This window comes from Nerophis ophidion, linkage group LG15 (genome assembly GCF_033978795.1).
Source record: "Nerophis ophidion isolate RoL-2023_Sa linkage group LG15, RoL_Noph_v1.0, whole genome shotgun sequence".
NCBI lineage: Eukaryota > Metazoa > Chordata > Actinopteri > Syngnathiformes > Syngnathidae > Nerophis > Nerophis ophidion.
Window position 1 is genome coordinate 30,901,572 of NC_084625.1, and position 27,063 is coordinate 30,928,634.

General features: G+C 37.8%; 1 protein-coding gene across 7 annotated transcripts in view; it reads right to left on the bottom strand.

Moving 5' to 3' along the window:
- Positions 1 to 27,063, bottom strand: part of ctnnd2a (catenin (cadherin-associated protein), delta 2a) — a 747,299-nt gene that overhangs the window by 347,977 nt on the left and 372,259 nt on the right. For all 7 annotated transcript variants that reach the window (XM_061922003.1, XM_061922001.1, XM_061922002.1 and 4 more), the window contains exons 7-10: positions 24,307 to 24,361; positions 19,593 to 19,815; positions 12,740 to 12,857; positions 11,147 to 11,279 (exon numbers count right to left, since the gene is read on the bottom strand). In XM_061922003.1, coding sequence (XP_061777987.1) covers positions 11,147 to 11,279; positions 12,740 to 12,857; positions 19,593 to 19,815; positions 24,307 to 24,361 — 529 coding nt within the window. The remainder of the gene's footprint in view (positions 1 to 11,146; positions 11,280 to 12,739; positions 12,858 to 19,592; positions 19,816 to 24,306; positions 24,362 to 27,063) is intronic.

Consider the following 27,063-nt stretch of genomic DNA (forward strand, 5'->3'; position numbering starts at 1 on the left):
GAAGGAACTTTATGACAACTTTGGACTACAAATGGACAAAAAATGGCAGGCTCACGCAAAGCTCTTCAGGTTAAACTTAACCATATATGGAGATATCCGCTAATGTAAGGGGCAAGTATGTCACGAGCGAACCTAAACAGCTTGTTTGGAGGAAGAATGAAGGAAAACAAGATTGTTTTAGAAATATCTTTGACATGCCTCAAGTTTGATTTAAGTATTGAAAAAATGTGATTCATCACTGTTAAATATTTACATCGTTTGGCAGCCATAATCATGTACAATATAATAAATAATGATAAATACAATATACAAATCAAAGATCATCATCAATAATCTATTCATAATCAAATCCTAATCGAAGCGTGAGGTATCCAAAGATGCCCATCCCTCCAACAAAGTCTTCCCAGAAGAGATATTTGTGGCCATATTCACTTCATGTAGGTCAGTGGTGTCCCAACATTTTCCATTGTGGAACATGTACAGAAAAATTGAAAGATGCTGGCGAAACATTACTATATGTGCATTAATAATGCAAAAAGCTAGCTGAACAAAACCTCAACACCTTTGCTTTGTGTTATAAGCGACAAAGCAAATTAGTGTAATATGTAATAGTACATCTTATCATTACAACTTCATTGTTGTTATTTTAATATGCCGAGAGTTAATCAAAAACTTTAATGTGTTTTAATTTGAAAAATACTTTCCAGATCACATTGAGTACTTGAGACGGATTAAAACACTAAAGAAAATGCGTTCCCTTGTTTAAAAGAAAAAATGCTGCTCTGTTCTGATAAAACTGCTGCATAATCAATCTCATGGCTAAGAAATTTTTAACACAACTTGAAAACAATCAAAGATGGAACTTATTTGTTTTGGCAATGTATTGGTTTGATTCTTAGCATAGAGTGCCAAATGGAACAAATTAAATGAAAAAAAGGGACATGTGAAGTTTTCAAGTTCTCCCTGTGACTGCGTGGGTTCCCTCCGGGTACTCCGGCTTCCTCCCACCTCCAAAGACATGCACCTGGGGATACGTTGATTGGCAACACTAAATGGTCCCTAGTGTGTGAATGTGAGTGTGAATGTTGTCTGTCTATCTGTGTTGGTCCTGTGATGAGTTGGCGACTTGTCCAGGGTGTACTCCGCCTTCCGCCGAATGCAGCTGAGATAAGCTCCAGCACACCCCGCCACCCCAAAAGGGACAAGCGGTAGTAAATGGATGGATGGATGGATGGGACAAACGGTAGAAAATGGATGGATCTTTAAACATTACCTCAATGTGTTTCTAATTCTTTAGAATTGGAATATAATACGAAAATGTTTCATTAAAAGTCATGAATTCAGTTAATGTAAAATTATATCAAATGAATTAATTAATATTTAATTTCTATTTTATTTTATTTAATTAGTCATTGCTTCCATTATTGCATGATTTAATAAAGTCAGTGGTCGTGGCTCACACAAATCTAGTCCAATCACTGCAAGTGGTAACCAATCAGGTTTGAGTTTGACAAATAAAAATAAATTCATGAAAGGGGAACATTATCACAATTTCTGAAGGGTTAAAACCAATAATAATCAGTTCCCAGTGGCTTTTTTTATTCTTCTCAAAATTTTACCATCACGCAATATCCCGAAAAACGCCTTCAAAGTGCCTGATTTTAACCGTCGTTATATCCACCCGTCCATTATCCTGTGACGTCACAGCGTGATCACACAAGAACAAACAGAAAGGTATTGTATAGTAGCTCAGATTCAGACTCAGATTTCAGCGCCGTAAGCGATTCAACAGATTACGCATGCATTGAAACTGATAGTTGGAGTGTGGAGGCAGGTAGCCAAAACGAAATTGAAGAAGGAACTGAAGCTATTGAGCCATATCACGACAGACAGCGGCACGGGAGGAAGCGCGGACGAATTTGGCGATCGCCTTCTAACCAACAATTGGTATGTGTTTGTTTGGCATTAAATGTGTGTGGAGGGAAAGGCTGGATGCAAATATAGCTCCAAATGAGGCATAATGATGCAATATGTACATACAGCTAGCCTAAATAGCATGTTAGCATCGATTAGCTCGCAGTCATGCCGTGACCAAATGTTTCTGATTAGCACACTCCACATAAGTCAGTAACATCAACAAACCTCACCGTTGTGCATTCATGCACAACCTTATAAGTTTGGTGGACAAAATGAGACAGAAAAAGAAGTGGCATAAATCATATCCAGGGAGTTTACCTCACTTGTCTGCAGGAAGAGACTGCCGTCGTCCCTGAATAGCTCGCACTCGGGCAGATTCAGTGGTGGTCTATTTTCCAATATTGCAGATTTCGTTGACTTTATCGTTGGAAATGCATCTGCTTTGAGTGTCCCAGGATATCCACACATTCTTGTGTGGATATCGGAAAAATAACAGAGCTGATTTGACTTGGTGCGTGTAATAAGAAAATGGCGGATTGCTTCATGTTGTGACGTCACGGGTGAAAGGTCATCGCTCGACAGGCTATCAATTGAAAGACGTTTAAAACGCCAAATTCACCCTTTTGGAGTTCTGAAATCGGATAAAAAAATATATGGTCTTTTTTCTGCAACATCAAGGTATATATTGACGCTTACATAGGTCTGGTGATAATGTTCCCCTTGAAGCGCTAACGGCCAAGTGAGACAAAATAAAATAAAAATATATTTAAATAATTACTTAAATGCATCAATAATTAATTATAATAATATATTATAATAAATACTTAAGTGTGACATTGAAATATTTAAAGAAAATTACATTAACATTTTTGATGATTTTATTGATGTCATTATTTCATGATTCAATTAATTACTTCACGATTTAATTAACCATTGATGTAATTTTTATAATGATTGAATTGATTTAATGCAATCAGTGAGTGGGGGATGACATGAATCAAGTCCAATAAAATAAAACTGCGTCCCACCCTCTCCAAAAGTATCATAATTTTTCTTATGAAAATGTACACTTAGAATATGTATCTTAGAGTCGACTATTTTTTTTTCCAGACACGATTGAAAGTTAACTTAATAAACAGTATATGGGTTCACCCTGTCACAGCATTAAGTACACCTGCACACTCCTCGATCAACGCGGACTGCATAAAAACAGTGGCATTTACGTAACTAGCGCATGTCAAGATTATATGAAAATACTTTGTCTATTGTGTTTCCTCACAGCCTGAAGCAGAGAGCTTCCACCTGTTCACGTCAAAATGCATAGACCTCATGATTAGATGCTTTGGCATGGTTCAATACGAGTGGCCATCATTTATAAGTCAGAAAAGAAAAAATATTCATAGGTCGCCTTTAAATGATTCATTAAATCATGAAACAATGAAATCAATTATTAGATAAACAATGCAATAACTTCAATTAATTTCATGATTAAATAATTAAATCCATCCATCCATTTTCTACCGCGTGTCCCTTTCAGAGTCGCGGGGGGTGCTGGAGTCTATCTCAGCTGCATTCGGGTGGTAGGCGGTGTACACCCTGGACAAACTGTTCATTAAATGAATTGATACATTTAATAACACATTTAAGTATTTAATTGTAATTATAATTAGTTAATGACACATTTAAGTAACTAGTTAAAGATTTGTGTATTCATTTTTGTCCCATTGGAGTTATAAGATGCACGCACAATGTAAGCCTTGTAAGTAAATGACTTCATGTTCTGTTGTTCAATGAGGTTTAAAAACATGTGGCATAGTCATACGTGGATATATGTAGGTCCCCTGCAGTCCAACGGCACAGATACAATACGGTCTGGTGGGAAAACGTTGCTATGTCTAACAGTAAGGGAATCACAACAAAGGGAATGAAGAGAACATGAAACACTGCTTATTTTTGTGACATCCACTGAGTGAAATGAGACTAAACACAGCGGGAAATCTGCAAAAGAACCAAGAGAGACACAGAAACTGGTCGTAATTTGCAGGCTAGCATGCTCCTAAAGAGTCACGCCCATTAACAGCATGACTCATCCAAGCTGGCTCCTTTCCTTCCATCCATTTCATCTTTGAAGTCTTGACGAGTTGGTTTTTATTTCTTTATTCATTTATTTTACGACTCGCAGCGGCCCACTCATGGAGGCGCGGACCTCTTTCTTTCAAAGGGAGACGGAACTTTAAGTAAAGACAGAAGAAAAAAAGCTCCGCCTATGTTCAGTTAAGGAAAATATTAAAAAGAGGTTTAGAAAATGTACCAACTAACACTGGTACCTTGGTGCTTTTAGTCTCGTTTGTTCAGAGCAAATAAAAAACATCTGGTTTACTTCTTGTGACAACCTCCTATAGGGCAACATATCACAAAGTAATCAACTGTATATACATCCAGCAGTTTTCTGGGCCAGTTGAGCAGACTTTTCATTTGACCATACAAAAGGATCACAAACACGCCGCAGGCAACATCATCCCACCGCCAGTCAGTGACCATTACTGTTGTCTGCCTTCCTCACTCTCTTGGTTTGATATTTAAAAGTCAATAAATAATCACATCAGCAAGACCACGGACAAACAGTGTACAGTTATGCTCTACTTTATAGAGGGCAGTCACAAACCTGCAGCAACACTTGGACGTAAATCTTGAAGATCCTTACCACAAGGCGTCGGTGTCGTTCACAGATCAGTTCATTCAATCGACCTAAACACAGCACTTGACCTTTCCATGAAAGGCGGCGCGAAGCGCCGATATGCAACAACGAGGCTCCATCACATCACCCAGGTGCTTAAATAACACACAAAGCCATATAGATATTCTTATGGATTTTTCTCACAAGGGCTTTTTCCCTCCATTCAGCAAACTAAGAAATACTCATTCAGGACATGAAAGGATGGGTTCATCGACGATTTTTGGAAGTGAACTGATCAAATCAGAAGCAACTGTCCAACAACAACACTATTATCATTATTAGTACAGCCCTCACATTACTGCAATTCACTATCATCTTCTTAAGGAACAACTCCCTCCCCCCATTCTCACCGCATTCCACAGAGGCACTATAGAGAGCCTACTGACCATCTCCGTCTGGACTGGAACCTGCAGTGCCTCAGACTGAAAGTCTCTGCAAAGAGTGGTGAGGACGGCGGAAAAGATCAGCAGGACTCTTCTTCCTCCTATCCAGGAGATCGCAAAAAGCCGCTGCCTGACCAGGGCTCAGAAAATCTGCAAAGACTCCTCCCATCCCACCAAGGACTGTTTTCACTGCTGGACTCTAGAAAGAGGTTCCACAGCCTCCGTAGCAGAACCTCTGTAACAGCTTCTTCCCTCAAGTCGTAAGACTCTTGAACGCATCGTAATAATCCCCTTAATTCGCCCGCAAAGACGGATTAATTCACTGGAATATAAAGACAATATAACAAACATCCATAAACGTGGATGCATATGCAAAAGTGCAATATAATTCTCTCTACAGTAATCTATTTATTTATATATGGACCTTATTGCTCTTTTATCCTGCACTACCATGAGTAAATGCAACAACATTCTGTTCTTATCTGTACTGTAAAGTTCACATTTGAACAACAACAAACGGAAGTATAAGTCTAATACTTTAGAAATTACATTAAAGGCCACTGAAACCCACTACTACCCACCACGCAGTCTGATAGTTTATATATCAATGATGAAATAATAACATTGCAACGCAATACGGCCTTTTTAATTTACTAAATTGCAATTTGAAATTTCCCGGGAGTTTTTTCATCGCGTAATGATGATGTGTACGCTTGACGTCACGGGCTGTTAGGGAATATGAGCGCTGCGCACACACTCAGCTAAAAGTTGTCTGCTTTAACAGCATAATTACACAGTGTTTTGGAGATCTGTGTTGCTGAATCCTTTGCAATTTGTTCAATTAATATTGGAGGAGTCAAAGTAGAAAGATGGAGTTGGGAAGCTTCAGTCTTTAGCCACACAAACACACGGTGATTCCTTGTTTAAAATTGACGGAGGTCAAACTTTACTATGGATCACAGCCAACATGGATCCCGACCAAATGTCAACCAGCAGGTTTGGGTAAGAAAATTGTGGTAAAAAAGTCGCTTCTTACCGGAGATCTGCTGAGCTTGTGCCGCCCATAAAGCTGCCGTCGACTTCCCTGAGACACCGCGCGTCAACACCCGGCCGTTAAACTCACTGAAACACTAGCAACACAATAGAAAGATAAGGGATTTCCCAGAATTATCCTAGTAAATGTGTCTAAAAACATCTGAATCCGTCCCAATGCAATCGCATTTTTTTTTTTTCTAGACCGTCGCTATCAATATCCTCAAACACAAATCTTTCATCCTCGCTCAAATTAATGGGAAATTGTCGTTTTCTTGGTCCGAAAAGCTGTTTTTGTTGGAGGCTCCCATTAAGAACAATGTGAAGATGTGAGGAGCCCTGAACATGTGACGCCATCGTCTGCAACTTCCGGTAGAGGCAGGGCTTTTCTCTTAACAACGAAAGTTGCAAACTTTATCGTCAATGTTATCTACTAAATCCTATCAGCAAAAATATGGCAATATCGCAAAATCATCAAGTATGACACATAGAATGGACCTGCTATGCCCGTTTAAATAAGAAAATCTCATTTCAGTAGGCCTTTAAGATAAACCTAAAACTAGCCCATGTACAGGGACCATGTGCTATTTCAGAAAGTCATTCTACATGCCGGAATTCATGTTTAACCTTCAGTGAACCACAGCTCCCCGATGTCAGCATCACTCATGCAATCCCAAACCAAGACACTACCACCACCATGCTTGACTGTAGGCAGGTCATATTAGTCAACGGATATTTGGACAATATTGACTGTGTGGAATCATTAGTTATGGCTATACCAGCTGCACACTGACTACTCTGAAGTATATCCACATTCGATTTGGATAATATGATCCTATAGGCTGATTTAATAAAAAGAAGCTGTGAAATGTGAGGGGTGCACTATAGATGGAATGTATAGCTATTTGAAGGGAGTCAGATATTGAGGATCCATTACTTTCAAGAGCCTGAACTAGTTCTTATGTAATACTCTCTTTTTAAAAAATGTTCAAGACACAACTTGTTTCTTATCAATGACACAATAACTGGTAGCTGTTTTAAGATATGATTCGTATCAGATAAATTACATTTTACACATTGATTTGAATTTAATTTGGCCTGTGTTTTCATGACATTAGTGCAATACAATTGAACTAAAAATACTAAAAAACAGGCTGGTATATGTAATTTACTATTGGAAGCATATTCTAAGTAACAAAGACTTAATTTAAAGTTATTTGGACACGAGGGGAACATATAAGGGTTAGGGTTAGGGTTATTAATAAGCAAAAATTCTGAAGTTATTGAGGGAAGACTATTATTTAACGGCTTACTGGTTGCAGAATAAGGCATTAATAAGTACTTGATAATGACTAATTAAGAGCCAATATGTTACTAATTTGCATGCTCATAAGCAGCTAATTAATGGTAAATATGTTGTCCAGGGTGTAATCGCCTTCGGCCTGAATGCAGCTGATATAGGCTCCAGCACCCTCGGCGACCCTGATCGGGACAAGCTGTAGAAAATGGCTGGATGGTTGGATGTTCCCCATACTAAAGTGTTACCGTAATTTATCATGAACAAAGCAGGCAAAATAAAGCATGTATGAAAAAAACACCACTAACTGTACCTACTGTAACTGTACATGCTGTAAAACATGCAGCATGTATGAACAACGACCCTGCATCGTCTGACATACAATGCTGGAAAATAAATACCCCTGATTGGCAATTAGGGACAGGTGAGCCTCCTAATTTCCAACCAGGACCAGGCAGGGACAACAGTGCTTACAACAGAAGTAAAGTAACATGCCAACAAAGGAAGTGGAAATAGAAAGAAAATAGGAGTGCAAACAGGCACTTATACAAAAAAAGGGCAAAAATGTCCAAAACTGTGAAGAGGGATCATGACATGATATACAGTTTGTAGGGCTGGGCGATATATCGATTTACCGTATTTCCTTGAATTGCCGCCAGGCATGTAATATGTGCCTGCCTTGAATTACTGCCGGGTCAAACTCACTCCCCAAATTTATTAGCGCATGCTTACTTTTACCGCCGGGTCAAATTCGTGACGTCACGAGTGATGCTTCTCCTGTCACCTTTTTCAAAATGGCGGAGTTTTTTTTTTTGCTTTTACTATGTGTAAACGAGGGGTCTTGTTCCACAGCCATACAGATCACACTGATGGTTGTGATATAAAAAAACTATATTATACACCCCGCTAGCACCAAACCCAATCCCCCCTCCACCTCTACGTGCGGCGGTTGAGCTGGGCGGGGTTGGGGGCGCGTGTATAATATAGCCAGGAGTCATGGATGCATGGCATTCAGGGTAATTCTTATGTTGCGTTTATAATGTGTTACAGAGCCGATGTTCTCCAGAAATGTGTTTGGTGTGGGTTCACAGAGTGTGGCGCATATTAGTAAGAGTGTTAAAGTTGTTTATATCACAACCATCAGTGTAAAAGGTATGGCTGTTGACGAAGTATGCATTGCAATCTCGTATGACAAGCAACGAAATGCATGCGTCCGGCCGGCACGCAGATAGCAAGGTGTAAAGGTGGGTGCGATGACATGTTGTTGAACAGTGGTCCCCAACCACCAGGCCGCGGCCGCAGAATAATTTTTTATTATTATTTTTTTTTTAATCACACTCAATTTTTTACTGCATGCCATTGGTAAGCGCAGGGGTGAGAAGAGGTTTTAACATTATTAGCACCTGCTTACTTTTAATGCATGCCTTGAATGAGCGCAGGAGTGAGAAGAGGTTTTAAATTAATTAGCGCCCCGGCGGCTATTCAAGGAAATACGGTATATGATATATCGTGGGTTTGTCTCTGTGCGATATAGAAAATGACTATATCGTAATATTCAAGTATAAGTTCTCACGCAGTATCTTTTAGCTGCGGGCATTCAGGCTCTTCTCACTCTTTCCTGTCTCTCCTCACAGACAGGCAGGCGCACATTCTTACATACGTCACAACTGTCACGTCATAAATGGTAAATAATACATGGGTTGTACATGTATAGCACTTTTCTACCTTCAAAGAACTCAAATCGCTTTGACACTACTTCCACATTTACCCATTCACACACACATTCACACACTGATGGAGGGAGCTGCCATGCAAGGCGCTAACCAGCACCCATCTTGCTCAGGACACAACGGACATGACGAGGTTAGCACTAGGTGGGGATTGAACCAGGGACCCTCCAGTTGCGCACGGCCACTCTCCCACTGTGCCACGCTGTCATATGTCACATACACGCACTCGCCCAGCAGAGAGGTAGCAGCATGGCTAACGTTAGCTGCTAACATAGCCATACGAGAAAGAAGGTGCAGATCTGGTAACAAATGAAGGAAGACTTAATTCCCAATAAAAACACCATCGTCTGGCGGTGGTTTGGCTTCATGTGGGAATATGTCGAACAGACAACCGTAATTTGTCAAGTGTGGGGCGAAAGCGTTGCTATAAAAAGTATCATTATTGCTAATATGTAGCAACATTTGAAGTCACTCGCTAGAGAATGAAGAGAATTTCATAACGTCCGTAGTAACCTACCACATAGTGAAGGACAAAAACTATTTGATTTCCTAGTACGCAGCTCATTTTTATTTGACACTTAAAATGTCTCTGACAATCTTGCACTTGATGTTTTGGAAATGACTCGAATGTTTGTGTCATTGCTTAATAACTTTAATAAATGTACTTTTGGTCAATTGACTTAGTTGTGATTTCCCTCTCTGCATGAAAGTTTAAAAGTAGCATACATTAATGCAGTATGAAGACGAATGTTTTAATGTATACACATATGATTATAATACTGCTGTGATTATATGCATCAAGTGTTCATTCAAGGCCAAGGTAAAATATCGTAATATATATCGTATATCGCGATATGGCCTAAAATTATCGCGATATTAAAAAAAGGTAATATCGCCCAGCCCTAACAGTATGTATCAGGGGTCGGCAACCCGCGGCTCCGGTGCCGTATGCTGCTCTTTAGCCACCCTGATGTGCCTCAGCTACATAATCTCCAACCCCCCGCACTTCTCCCGGACATCGCCCGGAGTTAACATTCTCCGATTTTCACCCGGACTACAATATTGAGGGCGTGCCGTGATGACTTAACTTTTAACGTCCTGTACAACATGTTTTGCGCACGCCTTTACACCATGCTATCTGCGTGCCGGCCGAACGCATGCATTTTGCTGCTTTTATCATCACACGTACGAGATTGCAAGGCATACTTGGTGATACATGTTACACTGTAGGTTGTTATATAAACAACTATAACCCTCTTACGAATCCATGACACTTCCTGGCTGTATTACACACCCCCGCACCCCCAACTCCGCCCACCTCAACCGACGCACAGGGGGTGGGTTGGGGGGGAGGAGGGGTGGGGAGGTTGGTGCTAGTGGGGGTGTATAATATAACCACCATGTATCATGGATGCCCGGGATTCTGGGTAATTGTTATGTTGTGTTTATGTTGTCTTACAGTGCAGATGTTCTCCCGAAATGTGTTTGTCATTCTTGTTTGGTGTGGGTTCACAGTGTGGTGCATATTAGTAAGAGTGTTAAAGTTGTTTATATCACAACCTTCAGTGTAACCTGTATGGCTGTTGAACAACTATGCCTTGCAGTCGTGTATGTGTAAATGCGGAAGCCTCAAACTACATGTCACGGGGCTGACAAGTTGTTTGTACATGTTGTAGAAGGCTTCAAATGCAATCGCTTCATAAGACGCCCTTATTATTGTTATCTGGGTAACAATCAGCAGATATTCGCGAGAATGGTTGCGGCTCCCATTGTCTTCTTTATTATGTGAAACGGGCCAAAATGGCTCTTTGAGTGGTAAAGGTTGCCGACCCCTGGTATGTACAAACAAAATTAGAGCATGAGTAAAGTGCACATGCCAAATAAACTGCAAACACAAACTGCTCACAACCCCAAACAGATTTACAATATTCACTTCAAAGAGCTGTTCAAAAGACTTGACTAGTTAGCGAGCGTCAGATCTTTAGGGCATACTGACTTCTTTGTGATACGTGTACTGTCTAAGTTGTGAAAAGGGCCTGTGAACTCTCACCTGCTAGACTGCCAGGCCTCTGGAGTGTTGCAGTTGCGTAGAGCTCGTGGGAAATCTTATACTGGTCGGATGCGTGGTGAGCTGCGAGTCGTTTGGGAGACAAAGTGGCATAACTGCCGATGCCCGAGCTCATCTGTAAAAAGGACACCAAGTTGCTGTGGGTTAAAAACTGCTAAATAAACTCAGGGCGAGTTATGGATTAAGTGTACACTGATGTAATTACTTCATTCGCACTCTGACGGCAGCCAAACGTAAACAGCTGACCTGACTGATGTGTTCAGGTTGGTGTGGTTCAGACGCGCGTATTTTTTCAACCTCACCTCACCTTTTTTTTTTTTTCCTCAACGTTTCCGCATGATAAAATTGCCTAAAGTGGGTTTATGGATGGAAATTTTCATTTTGTGTAAATCGCTCACAAACCTCTTAGTGTTATGTAACTCAATCAGGGCTGGGAAAAAAAAAAAAGAAGAAGAAAAAGCCTCGTAGCATTCAGAGAGGAGAGTTTAAAAACAGTACAACATGTAGACTTGTGTCATTTTCTTTTAATGCCTGTAAACAAACATGTACACCTCTTTATATTCATGCAGTATATGTTGAAATACAGTGGGGCAAAAAAGTATTTAGTCAGCCACCGATTGTGCAAGTTCTCCCACTTAAAATGATGACAGAGGTCTGTCATTTTCATCATACGTACACTTCAACTGTGAGAGACAGAATGAAAAAAAAAATCCAGGAATTCACATTGTAGGAATTTTAAAGACATTATTTGTAAATTATGGTGGAAAATGAGTATTTGGTCAACCATTCAAAGCTCTCACTGATGGAAGGAGGTTTTGGCTCAAAATTTCACGATACATGGCCCCATTCATTCTTTCCTTAACATGGATCAATCGTCCTGTCCCCTTAGCAGAAAAATAGCCCCAAAGCATGATGTTTCCACCTCCATGCTTCACAGTAGGTGTGGTGTTCTTGGGATGCAACTCAGTATTCTTCTTCCTCCAAACACGACGAGTTGAGTTTATACCAAAATGGATACATGGATGATACAGCAGAGGATTGGGAGAATGTTATGTGGTCAGATGAAACCAAAATAAAACTTTTTGGTATAAACTCAACTCGTCGTGTTTGGAGGAAGAGGAATACTGAGTTGCATCCCAAGAACACCACACCTACTGTGGAGCATGGAGGTGGAAACATCATGCTTTGGGGCTGTTTTTCTGCTAAGGGGACAGGACGATTGATCCGTGAGAAGGAAAGAATGGATGGGGCCATGTATCGTGAGATTTTGAGCCAAAACCTCCTTCCATCAGTGAGAGCTTTGAATGGTTGACCAAATACTTATTTTCCACCATAATTTACAAATAAATTCTTAAAAATTCCTACAATGTGAATTCCTGGATTTTTTTCTTTCATATTCCGTCTCTCACAGTTGAAGTGTACCTATGATGAAAATTACAGACCTCTGTCATCATTTAAAGTGGGAGAACTTGCACAATCGGTGGCTGACTAAATATTTTTTTGCCCCACTGTATATGCACAACTTACTATGTACCCACCTGGACTTTATATCCAATGTCTGAGTATGGTATTTACCTGATGGAGGGGAGACGACGATGAACTGGCCCCTCCCCCTGCTCCGGTGGAGTTGGGTGGAGAGGCCAACCTCAGGGGAGAGCCTCCACCACCTCCTGCTGTCACGGCAATGTTGGTACTGGAGAAGAATGAGAACTAATGTCATCCATTATCAGTAGCGTTATGATTTATAAAAGTATATAAGTTCTAGGATATTAATATTGGGAGTCGTAGGGCTGCAACTAACGATTATTTAATAGTGGACAAGTGAGAGTTTTTTCTCGATTAGTTGACTAGTCCAAAGGTTATTGCTTATAATCTGTTGTACACGCTTGAGTTCACAACTTTAATTTAACACAAGTTTGATACTTATAATAGTACATTTAATTGTAACAAAATTCACTTAAATTACTGAGAAACAAATTGTTACTTTTTTCTTTTTCCACAATGTACAATACGAAAAATTAGTCCTAATTGCAAGATGTGTCAAGGTAGCACAAGGTTGCAGTTGTTGGTGTAATCTTAGGCTGCAGAGAAGGCAGGCAGGGTGTGTGTAGAAAGTCCCTATATTAGGGAACAACAAAAAAAGCATAACAAAAGGGAGCACTGATGTGAGAAGAGAAGTCAATCACAGGTAAAAATGCAAAAGGACATCTGTTAGCAGGAAGTAACAGAGGAAGTAGCTAACTGAAGTAAATACTTAGCAATCAATGCACCAGTGGCGTCTAACAGACGGAGCTTACTAAGCGTTTCATTTTCAGAATGCAAAAACACCCAAAAACATCTTTGTTCTTTTCTGTAATAATAATTGTGAACAATAGGCAAAATTTCAAAAAAGTGTAGTTTTCTTTGACAATAACAAATCTTTGTCAATTATATTTTTGAATCGACATTGTCCATTATGGCAACTAATTGTTGCCTTCTTTGTTAGTAGTACCATGGCCAAGTGCCCGTAATATACCTATAATAAAGAATTTTAATGTCATTAATTGTATTTACAACAAACATTAATTAAGCCTGCATTATATTCACCCAATATAAATGCAGCCATTTAGGAATAGGGTTGTACTACCATGAATTGATTAACGTGGACCCCGACTTAAACAAGTTGAAAAACTTATTCAGGTGTTACCATTTAGTGGTCAATTGTACGGAATATGTACTGAACTATGCAATCTACTAATAAAAGTATCAATCAATCAATCAATCAATCAAAACAGTATACCGGTATAAGTATAGTAACGCAATACTAATGAATCATATTCGACGCTATACCGCCTCTGAAAAGTACCAGTCAACATCTTCTTTTGTTTTTTTAAAATGTACATTATGATTCTAAAATCAGGAAATATGTCCCTGGACACATGAGGACTTTGAATATGACCAATGTATGATCCGGTAACTACTCGGTATCGGATTGATACCCAAATTTGGGGTATCATCCAAAACTAATGTAAAGTATCAAACAACGGGAGAATAAGTGATTATTACATTTTAACAGAAGCGCAGATAGAACATGTTAAAAGAGAAAGTAAGCAGATAAATAAGAGTAAATGAAAAGATAGATTAATAATTTATTTTCTACCACTTGTCCCTTAATAATATTGACAAAATAATAGATTGGAGAATGGCACAATAAATTACTGCATATGTCAGCAGACTAATTAGGAACCTATGTGTGCTTACTTACTAATAAAAGACAAGTTGTCCTTTTGGTTCACTATTTAATTTAAGGACAAACTTGCAATAAGAAACATTTGTTTAATGTACCCTAAGATTTTTTGTTAAAATAAAGCCAATCATGCAATTATTGTGGTCCCCTTTATTTACAAAAGTACCGAAAAGTATCGAAATATTTTTGGTACCAGAACCAAATTCTTTTTTTTACCGGTACCAAAAAAAATTTAGTATAGGGACAACTACAAAAACATTAAAGTATTTATTTTACCTGCAACCCAAAATATTGTTTTCTCCTATTCTATTAAAACAGTGATCCATAGAGTATTTTGTCTCTTGAAACAAAAGATAGGTCATCTTATATTTAGGGGTCTAGAAATGTATGCATACAAATTAGCAAGTGTTTCTAAATGCTCTCTAGCTACTCAGAGCTTTTCCCTCTGTCACTCCCAGTGACACAGTAAGCAAAAAATAGAGGAGGTGATACGATGATGCAAATTTTAAAGTGGGACTTGCTGTATGAAAGTTTTGATTTACATTCAAAACTCTTCTTTGTGGCCTCGATATGTATTAGATATATGTTGTTATAAATATTGCATACATGTTGCTCCACAGTCACATTCATAATCGTAGTAGTTTGTGGAGGCATTCCCAAATTGCAAATGAAACCACACCCCACCCTCTCCAAAAGTATCAGAGTTTTTCTTTTGAAAATGTACATTGTTTAGATATATTTTGAAGAAGAACATCACCACTCTTTTTTCCGGTGAGAAATAAACTTCATAAACATTATATAGATTCAACAGGGAACCATATTAAGTACATTTGCACACTCTCCTGTGGGCGCTGCATAAAAAAAGCTGCTTTTACCACCATTTATGTCACTGCATGTTGCGTGTTTTGGATTGATTGACTTATTGAGAAGTTTATTGACATCGCAAAGAATTGAATCCATGTAATGCTTTAAAAAGGCAAATGGATGGCACAAAAAGCCAAAGGGGTTGTTGTTTCCATTGTGGTACATTAAATATTCATTACATTTGATACATTCAATAATAAAATATATATAACCTGCAACATGTATATAAAAAATATGTAATTTTTTTTTATAAATGATGAACATATACACAGTATACATGTCAGGTGATTTAAAGAACAATATATACAAAAATGGGGTAGGGTTTATATACACTATATACATGACATGTATATATATGTATATATATACTATGCACATGTTGACTCCAACAGTGTGCAAAACAGAATGATAACAAATATACACTATAACCACATGTAAACCTGTTTGACGCTTCGAAGAGTTGCTGGGGATCAATTTTGGTTTGGATCAGGTGGAGGTTGAGCTGAGCCATGATATTATGGCAGTTTTAAAATGTAGTGGGGAAGTTCAAATTTTAAGGTCTGTTGGTAGTGCATTCCACTGTGTGGTGGCAAAATAGAATGCAGTTTTTCCCATGAGAGTCTTGAATTTGGGGGGGAGGAGGTCTGTGTCTCTGTGTGCATGCCAAGTTTACCCTACCTTACCTTGTGTTTCCCTTATACAGAACACCTCCCCCTCTGGCTGATAGTTTTACTTAATGTCCAAATAAGTACTTCCACCTCACTGTGATGTCACAACGTAGCCAGACTCCAAAACACTGAGTTCAGAGGCATCCAAAACTATGTGAAAGTTCATGCCAAAATGCATGACCTCTATGAATTTGGTATTGTTTAATACCAGTATCTGACATTAATTAATAACATATTAACAACATCAATGAGTCAGAAAGACAAAAATCATCATAGGTCCCCTTGATGCGGTGAGATGATTCGCCTTCTGTTCAGCTGCTTTCAGCATGTTTGGTAGTGTCACACCTGGGTGAAGTATTGTCTGGGTTTTGTTTGGTTTCATGTTGTCTTGTCATTTCCTGTTTTATTTTGAAAGGTTAACTCTCCCTCTCGTTTCAGGTCACTTGCTTCTTCCTTACTGGTCTGATGTCTCTCCTAATTGCCTGATTGTGCCCACCTGTGTCACCCTCCCTCATGTGTATAAATGTCTGGTCTTCCTCTTGTCTTGTGCCAGAGTATATTGTCTCGCTACGTGCCTCCAGCCTTGTTCACAGCCTTGAACCAAGTTTTGCTAAGTATTGCCTTGCCTTATTTATTGATTTCTTTGTTTCCTCTGAGAAAGAGTGATTTTGTTTGTTAAAGTTTTTGGTCAAGAATTTTGTGTCTAATTTCTGTGCTTTGCCTTCTTTTTTCCCCTCCTCTTGGAGCGCTTTAGTTTGTAGTTTTCTCAGCTTTTTATAGCGCGCTTTCTGTTAAAAGTTTCTTGTCTCCTCTGTGTGAGTGATTTACCTTTTTTTAGCTAATCATAGATTGTTGTTCTTTTGTTAGAAGATTTGTGTGTAATTTTGCTATTGCCTTTTTCCTCCCTATGGAGTGATTTTCTGTTTATTGCATTTTGCCTATGTCTTTTGTTATCATAGATTCCATAGCCACTTTGCTTTAATCACTCTGTTCAAAGAGATTTCAAAGAAAACTGTTAAATAAAGCCTGTGTCAATTGTCCCCCTCCTGCACCTGAGTCCTCATTCTCGCCAAGGTTTAACAGGTAGCACACAATCACAGAGTACTTACACACAGACACAGTGTGTAGACAGAAAAGGCAGAACGAACACATTTCGGCTTAAAAACTAACAATAAAGGTGAAGTTATAAGTTTATTTATTTATTTTTATTCTTATTGAAATATTTTTCTTTTTTGTTTCAATTTATACTCCCATAATTTACTTTTTAAATTTACTTTTTAAACTTTTTAATTTCTAAATTAATTCTGTACACTGCTGCTGGAATTAAACATTTTCCTGAGGGAACTCTCCTGAAGGAATCAATAAAGTACTATCTATCTATTTATCCATCTATCTATCTATCTATCTGAAACACCCTCAGGAAGAGGTGCTTCAAGAAATGGCTTGCTAGCTAGTGGCTAACGTCCATCCGCCGTCTGCAGTGTTTTAGCTACTTCTAAATCACTAACCCTCGCCTCCATGGCGACAATAAAGTACGTTTCTTACAAGTATCGTCCCTGGAGGACGAAGAATAGCTAAACATGCTTCACTACACACCGTAGAACATGGGTGTCAAACTCTAGCCCGCGGGCCAAATTTGACCCGCCATGAAATTTCATTTGGCCCTTGCGGCAATATCAAATTAACATTAGAGCTGGCCCGTCGGTACTATACAGCGGCGGTGCCGCTGGAACATTGCATTCACCGCTAATACTCATACTTGCCAACCCTCCCGATTTTCCTGGGAGACTCCCGAAGTTCAGTGTCCCTCCCGAAAACCTCCCGGGGCAACCATTCTCCCAAATTTCTCTCGATTTCTAACCGTACAACAATATTGAGGGCGTGCCATACAATTACTGTCTTTAGCCTTCTCTACAACCTGTCGCCACGTCCGCTTTTTCCCCCCGTACAATCAGTGTGCCGGCCAAGTCACATAATATAAGCAGCTTGTACACACACACACACACACACACAAGTGAATGCAAACATACTTGGTCAACAGCCATACAGGTCACACTGAGGGTGGCCGTATTAACAACTTTAACACTGTTACAAATATGCTCCACACTGTGAACCCACCCCAAACAAGAATGACAAACACATTTCGGGAGAAGAACCGCACCGTAACACATAAACACAAAAGAACAAATACCCTGAACTCCTTGCAGCACTAACTCTTCCCGGACGCTACAATATACACCCCCCACTACCACCAAACCCTGCACACCTCATTGTTATTTTATTTTCAAATGTATTAGCCTGTGGAAAAAGTTAATGTTAATATTAACCTCAGAATGCTGCAAATAGAAAATAGGCATTACATTTTTTATTGAACTTGTATTTAATACACCATTGATGTTTTTTGGTTTGGTTTTTAAAAGTTGATTTTGCACTACTAAGTTGTATAAGCGTTGCTTGTTCCATATTCAGTGTTAAAGCAAATCAGTGTAGCAAACTGAGCAATAATGAACATTTTATTCATGCACTTTCTTTTGCTACTTCAAGGCTCAAATGTTTGATTCATTCATTATTGTTATTTTATTCTAAAATTTATTTTTAGCCTGTGGAAAAAGTTTATTTTGATATTTACCTCAGAAGGCTGCAAATAGAAAAGAGGCATTAAATTTTTATTTACATTTTATTTGATATGACATTGATATTTTTTTGTTATTATTATTATTTGAAGCTCAATTTTGCATGTCACTATAAAGTTATATAAGCCTTGCTTGTTTAATATTCAATGCAAAACATGTTTTGGTTATAATTAAAAGGTTAGTTTTTTCAAATTTGGCCTGCCGCTTTGTTCAGTTTTTAATTTCGGCCCACTCTTTATTTGAGTTTGACACCCCTGCCGTAGAAGGATAAAATAGCTCACCGGCATCAAAATGTAAACAAACGTCATTGTTGGATCTACACTTGACATCCACTGTAATGATACAAAGTACAGGCATGTGTCTAGTACTTACTACTAGGATATCGTCAACATTTTTTGGCATCACATCTTCTTTATTTTTTTTTTAAAATTCACATTATGTTTATAAACTCAGGAAATATGTCCCTGGACACATGGGGATTTTGAACATGACCAATGTATGATCCTGTAACTACATGGTATCAGACTGACACCCAAATTTGTGGTATCATCCAAAACTAATGTAAAGTATCAAAGAAGAGAAGAATAAGTGATTATTACAAGTGTAGATAGAACATGTTAAAAGAGAAAGCAAACAGATATTAACAGTAAATGAACAAGTAGATTAATAATTCATTTTCTACCACTTGTCCTTAATAATGACAAAATAATAGGTGGATAAATGACACGATATGTTACTGCATATGTCAGAGGACTAATTAGGAGTCTTTGTTTGTTTACTTACTACTAAAAGAAAAGTTGTCTAGTAAGTTCACTATTTTATTTAAGGACTTAACTACAATAACATATGTTTAATGTACCCTAAGAGTTTTTGATAAAATAAAGCCTATAATGCAATTTTTTGTGGTCCCCTTTATTTAGAAAAGTATCGAAAAGTATCAAAATTATTTTAGTACCGGTACCAAAATATTGATATCGTTACAAAACTAGTATCAACATCAATTCACTCAAATCAATATCAACGTCTTACTATCCTACCTGTAGGACTTCGCCAGTCGATTAGTGGGACACTGTTTGCTGGGAGAGGAGGACGAAGAGGAGGAGGATGGCAGTCGCTGAGTAGTGGCGTAGTTTGAAGCATCGGACGCCGATCCCAGGCGTTGGAGTTTATTGGGGGACCCGGGCCCTGAACCGCCTCCGCCGCCACACAGGGGGGAATTTACACGCTGGGCAGGTAAGGTGGAGCTAGAGTAGTAGAAACCTACACCACGGAGGAAGTAATACACAATGACATTGTATTCGCACAAACAGCAATCATAAAATAATCTGTATTTTTATAGTATTAGAAGTATAGAACCGCATCATATTTTGTATAGATTTTAAATATTAATAACCCTATGGTTTAAAACCAAACAATAGCATACTTAGAATTGAATTGTTTTCATGTCAAATGACTTATTTAAGTGTTTTCACACCTTAAAGTGTCCACTGCGTGTATAATGTGGGTTGACCTACTATACTGTAAATCTCATTTTGAGACATTACTCATCCGACACGGGGACACTTTAAGTCTCTCAGGAGAAGCTGGAGCCTTGCTGAGAGCATCCGTGACCTGACTCCGCAGAAGCGTCAAAAATGGATGAATAAGTGTAGGCAGTGTGTCAAGATATACTGTACCAAGTGGTGTTTTATAAGAAAACCAAAAGGTGGGGAGCTAACTTACATGGCAGTGTGATGTGTTTTGTCAATCAAATAAAATTGAAATAAACCTAAATACAAAACAAAACCACATGTAGAATGCAGAAAAGTAATGTGGACAAACAATTATGACTTTCACTGTTTTGTCGGGGAGAGTGTATCAATCCAAATAAGGATAGTATACAAAGGTGAGTGCTGGTATCAGATTGATAATAGTTTGAAGAAATAGTTATTTTAGTTAGTTTCGCTGTGTTATAAGTACAGCAAATTACTTGATTTTTCCTCAGAGGAGGTGTTTTTCCTATTCCGTCTGTGCAAAAAGCACGCCTCTCTTTATTTTCCTCTCTGCTAATCATTCAGGCCGACTTTGCGACTCCCATACCCTGTTCTGCCATAGAGAGCAGAGACTTATAGAGAAAAACATGTCTTTTTGTGCAATCAAACAAAAATAGATTTTCTACAAAAAAAAAAAAAAAAAAAAGAATAATTGTTTGTATAATGGATTTGAAAAAAAAGTACATTATACATATATATATATATATACACATATATATACATATATGCATATATATATATACATACATATACACATTTGTACATGTACACATTATATATGTATGTACATACAAACACATATATGAATGCAATACATACACACAAAGATATATATACATCTGTGTGTATGTATATTTTTGACAGCCCTGTATATATATATATATATATATATATATATATATATATATATATATATACATATATATATATATATATATATATATATATATATATATATTATTTTTTATTTTTTATATATATATATATATACATATATATACAGGGCTGTCAAAAATAACGCCATAATAATCTGTTACCTATAAATTCCCACAATAACTATAATAAAAATATTAAAATGCCTTAATTGTCTTATATTACGACCATGCTTTGTAAAATATGTTTTGTAAAGTAATCCGTGATATTTGCACCTCAACACATTTTAGTACATCAGTTGAGGAATATGGGGAAACATGTTTCACACTTGCAGAAATATTGTGTGATATATTTTATGACATGTTCTGGTTGATACTCCTCAGTTAAATGTTTACCAGGCTAAATATTACACTTAAACAAGAAGGTTAAGACATTTGTTATCAAATTGTCGAACAGTTTTAGAACAACATTTATCAACGAGCTATTGCAAGGAATTTAGGGATTTTACCATCTACGGTCCGTAAAATCATCAAAGAGTTCAGATAATCTGGAGAAATCACTGCACGTAAGTGATATTATGGACTTTTGATTCCTCAGGCGGTACTGCATCAAAAACCGACATTAGTGTGTAAAGGATATCACCACGTGGGCTCAGGAACACTTCATAAAACCACTGTCAGTAACTACAGTTGGTTGCTACATCTGTAAGTGCAAGTTAAAACCCTATTATGCAAAGCCAAACCCATTTATCAACAATATCCTAGCCCGAGCTCACCTAAGATGGACTGATGCAAAGTGGAAAGGTGTTCTGACGATTCCACAAATTATATTTGGAAACAGAGGACGTGGTGTTCTCCAGAACAAAGAGGAAAATAATCTTTCGGATTATTATAGGCACAAAGTTCAAAAGCCAGCATCTGTGATGGTATGGGGTTGTATTAGTGCCCAAGGCATGGGTAACTTACACATCTGGGAAGGCACCATTAATGCTGAAAGGTCCATACAGGTTTTGGAGCAACATATGTTGTCATCCAAGCAACGTTATCATGGACGCCCCTGCTTATTTCAGCAAGACAATTGTTACAACAGCGTGGCTTCGTAAAAAAAGAGTGCAGGTACATTTCTGGCCCGCTTGCAGTCCAGACCTGTCTCCCGTTGAAAATGTGTGGCGCATTATGAAGCGTAAAATACGACAGCGGAGACCCCGGACTGTTGAACGACTGAAGCTCTACATAAAACCAGAATGGGAAAAAATTCCACTTTCAAAGCTTCAACAATTAGTTTCCTCAGTTCCCAAAGGTTTATTGAGTGTTGTTAAAAGAAAAGGTGATGTAACACAGTGGTGAACATGTCCTTTCCCAACTACTTTGGCACACGTTGCAGCCACGAAATTCTAAGTTGATTATTATTTGCAAAAAAAAAAACGGTTTATGAGTTTGAGCATCAAATATGTTGTCTTTGTAGTGCATTCAATTTAATATGGGTTAAAAAGGATTTGCAAATCATTGTATTCCGTTTATATTTACATCTAACACAATTCCCACAACTCATATGGAAAGAGGGTTTGTAAATGCTTGGAACATAATTTATTATTGAGTGATCAATAGCAGCCAGCCATCAATAACAAATGGTGTAAATAAACAATAATATTTTGCTACTGGTTAGATACAAAACAAAGGCAGTCACATTTGGCAGGGTATTACACATTTACTTATGTATGCATTTTGTGTGCAAAGGTGAAGTGGAGTGAATTATATTTATATAGCACTTTTCTCTAGTGACTCAAAGCGCTTTACATTGTGAAGCCCAATATCTAAGTTACATTTAAACCAGTGTGGGTGGCACTGGGAGCAGGTGGGTAAAGTGTCTTGCCCAAGGACAAAACGGCAGTGACTAGGATGGCAGAAGCGGGGATCGAACCTGGAACCCTCAAGTTACTGGCAAGGCCACTCTACCAACCGAGCTATACCGCCCCAATTGTACTTTATGAGGTAGTTGAGTTGTATTTAATGCACACTCCTTTGTATGCCAAATTAACATTTCTCATGGTTTAAGTCAGGGGTGCCCACACTTTTTCTGCAGGCGAGCTACTTTTCAATTGACCAACTCGAGGGGATCTACTTCATTTATATATATCATTTATATTTATTTATTTATGAAAGAGACATTTTTGTAAACAAGTTAAATGTGTTTAATGATAATACAAGCATGTGTAACACATATAGATGTCTTTCTTTCACAAAGACAAGAATATAAGTTGGTGTATTACCTGATTCTGATGACTTGCATTGATTGGAATCAGACAGTAATGAAGATAACGCCCACATTTTCAAATGGAGGAGAAAAAAAGTTGTCCTTTCTGTACAATACCACATGAAAGTGGTTGGTTTTTGGCATCTAATTCATCCAGTTTCCATACACTTTACAAGAAAAACATTGGCGGCAAATTCCGTAGCTTGCTTGATTGACATTCACGGCACCCGAGGGTCTTGTGAGATGACGCTGGCTGCTGCCAGTTCATTATTATGAAAAAATGACAGAGAGGAAGGCGAGAAACACTTTTTATTTCAACAGACTTTCGCGCCATTTATTGCTGCCTTTAGAGTTTTGACGGAAGGTACGGCGCGAGAGTCTGTTGAAATAAAAAGTGTTTCTCGCCTTCCTCTTGGTCATATTTTCATAATAATGATCTTGCAGCAGCCAGCGTCATCTCACAAGACCCTCCGGTACCGTGAATGTCATTTAAGTGACGTCTTGGTGAAGATTGATGATCACTAATTTTTAGGTCTATTTTTTTTAAAAGCCTGGCTGGAGATCGACTGACACACCCCCCGCGGTCGACTGGTAGCTCGCGGTCGACTGGTAGCTCGCGATCGACGTAATGGGCACCCCTGGTCTAAGTGTATGGTTGATTAGAAGGTTGCAGTCTATGCTAACAGGATCTTGTAATTAATAATGTTGTTTTTTTTTAAATAATAAAAACAATGAAAATGACAGATTTTTGGCATCTTACTATTACCAAATCTGTCAAGGATGTAAAATTTTTCAACATATCCTTAGCATTCATTTAATGATCATTTCAACATTTATACATAGTCTTGTGCAGGACTATCAAGGTCCTCACATGTCACAGGCAAAGTGTCTTATGCATGATATATATATATATATATATATATATATATATATATATATATATATATATATATATATATATATATATATATATATATATATATATATATGTATATATATATATATGTATATATATATATATATCTTTTTTTTTTTTTTTTAACTAATTGAGCAGAGGCTCGTAGAAACAGGAAAGGGAGCAGTAAACACTTACCTGAGCCCGCCCCACTTTGTGATTGTTGCTGCTGGGCTGCACGGCTCGATGTCACCTGGGGGTTGTTGTGAGGAAAATAAAGAGGAGGCAGGGTGAGGAAGGGGAGATGAATAAGGAGAAATGAGTATGGGCGGGGGTGGAGTGAGTGAATGGAAAGAGGATAAAAGAGATAAAGAGCAGGGACCATTAAAATTAACTTTTATGCAGGATGACTTCCGTCATATCTGTGAGGGTGGGGAGGAGGCAAAGAAGAACTAAGACAGCGTAATGAAATCCCTCCAGAAGAACCAAAGGGGAAGGGGGGGATTCAAACAAGATCTTGCAAGCAGACGAGTAACTCAGAGGAGCTGCACTGACCGAAATAATCTCTCATTAAGCCCCGTTGTGCCACCTACTCTGAAAGTAGAGGAGTGAACTACAAAGGCTTTGTGTATTAACATACTAAATGTTATGTATCGTCATATGTAAAACTCCCACTCCATGTTATGTAAGGCACCGCTCATCAAAGTTAAATAATATGTGCCAAATCCCACGATGCTATATCATTCATATTGAAGCTTTTGTTTTGTTTTCATAGAGTAATCTAGATGTTTAAGATAATCAGAGAGTAAAGATATGCAGATTAGATTCAGAAAACGGACATATTTTTCCAGGGATACCTACTCCTTGTTTATTTACCAATATATATGTTATAGCTGTTGAACCACAAAAAAGAGGTGTTCATTGGATGCTGGAGATAACTGGAGACATGTATTTTTTTCCAAAACTGAAAACCTTATCATATTGAACAATTTAGGGCAAGATCTGCCACATAACACATTCTAAAGTAAAATAATTGTGTGTACTATTAGTGGGCATATTGCGGGTGATCAACTAAGACTTTGTTTACATTTGATATCAAGTGCAAAAGTGGTGTAGATCACCCAACTTAAATGCGGTGTATTATCGGCTGTTATCATAGAGCTGTGGTTCTTAACCTGGGTTCGATCGAACCCTAAGGGTTCGGTGAGTCAGGCTCAAGGGTTCGGCGGAGGTCAAGACACACCCGACTCCTTGTGTAAATAAAAACTCCTCCCTATCGGCGTATTACGGATACAGCAACAGCAGAAGTAACACTGATTTGCAGGTGTGTAATTTGTTTTGAGTTCATGCACTTTGTTGGTTTTTTTCTTTGAACAAGGTGATGTTCATGCACGGTTCATTTTGTGCACCAGTAAAAAAACATGGTAACACTTTAGTATGGGGAACATTCACCATTAATTAGTTGCTTATTAACATGCAAATTAGTAACATATTGACTCTTAACTAGTCATTATTAAGTACTTATTAATGCCTCATTCAGCATGGACTTATTATAACCCTAACCCTGTAACCCTGACCAAATAACTCTAAATGAAGTCTTTGTTACTTGGAATATGTTCCCCTAATGTCCAAAAAAAACTCCAACTTAAGTCTTTGTTACTTACAATATGTTCTCCATACTAAAGTGTTACCGAAAACATATAACTTTGCCTTGAATTTGGGGGGAAAAAAAAAAACATACAATTTTTCACTAAAGAAGGGTTTGTATAATGCGCTTATGAAACTGGTGGGGTTCGGTACCTCCAAAAGGTTAAGAACCACTGCCATAGAGACATCCATTTCCCTCTACATTTAAGGCATAACATTCTCTAGCCCAGTGGTTCTCAAATGGGGGTACACGTACCCCTGGGGGTACTTGAAGGTATGCCTAGGGGTACGTAAGATTTTTTTTAAATATTCTAAAAATAGCAACATTTCAAAAATCCTTTATAAATATATTTATTGAATAATACTGCAACGAATAATGAATTTAAGTTCAGAAACTGTGAAAAGAAATGCAAAAATGCAATATTCAGTGTTGACAGCTAGATTTTTTGTGGACATGTTCCATAAATATTAATGTTAAAGATTTCATTTTTTGTGAAGAAATGTTTAGAATTAAGTTCATGAATAAAGATGGATCTATATTACAATCCCAAAAGAGGGCTTTTTAAGTTGATGATTACTTCTTTGTGTAGAAATCTTTATTTATAATTAAATCACTTGTTTATTTTTCAACAAGTTTTTAGTTATTTTTATATCTTTTTTCCCAAATAGTTCAAAAAAGACCTCTACAAATGAGCAATATTTTGCACTGTTATACAATTTAATAAATCAAAAACTGATGACATAGTGCAGTATTTTACTTCTTTATCTCTTTTTTTCAACCAAAAATGCTTTGCTCTGATTAGGGGGTACTTGAATTAAAAACATGTTCACAGGGAGTACATCACTGAAAAAAGGTTGAGAACCACTGCTCTAGCCTGTGGTGTTTTGTCATGTTGCTAGCATGTAGCACACAATTATGAGTTGTACTACATTTTCTAAGCTATATTGAAACGTGATCTAGACAACAGAAACTACTTTTAACAAGCTGATGGTGCACTCTGCGAAAGATGTTGTTACGGCGTGTCTGTAATGATCCAGGAGCAAGAAAATGCATATTGCCAGACATTTTTACATATAGGAGTAATAATATATTTCCTATATAAAAAAGAAGCCCATTAACAAAAAGCGCCAGCATACACTAAAACACATAAATCAATGAATGCATTTGTTTTAATTAGAAATTAAATGTACTTGGTATTTCAATTTCAACAGTAACATTGCATGCACTGCAAGTAATTGCAGATCATTTAAACTTTTATGTTATCGTACAATGCAAAAACAATTATAATATCAATTATCAATCATTCC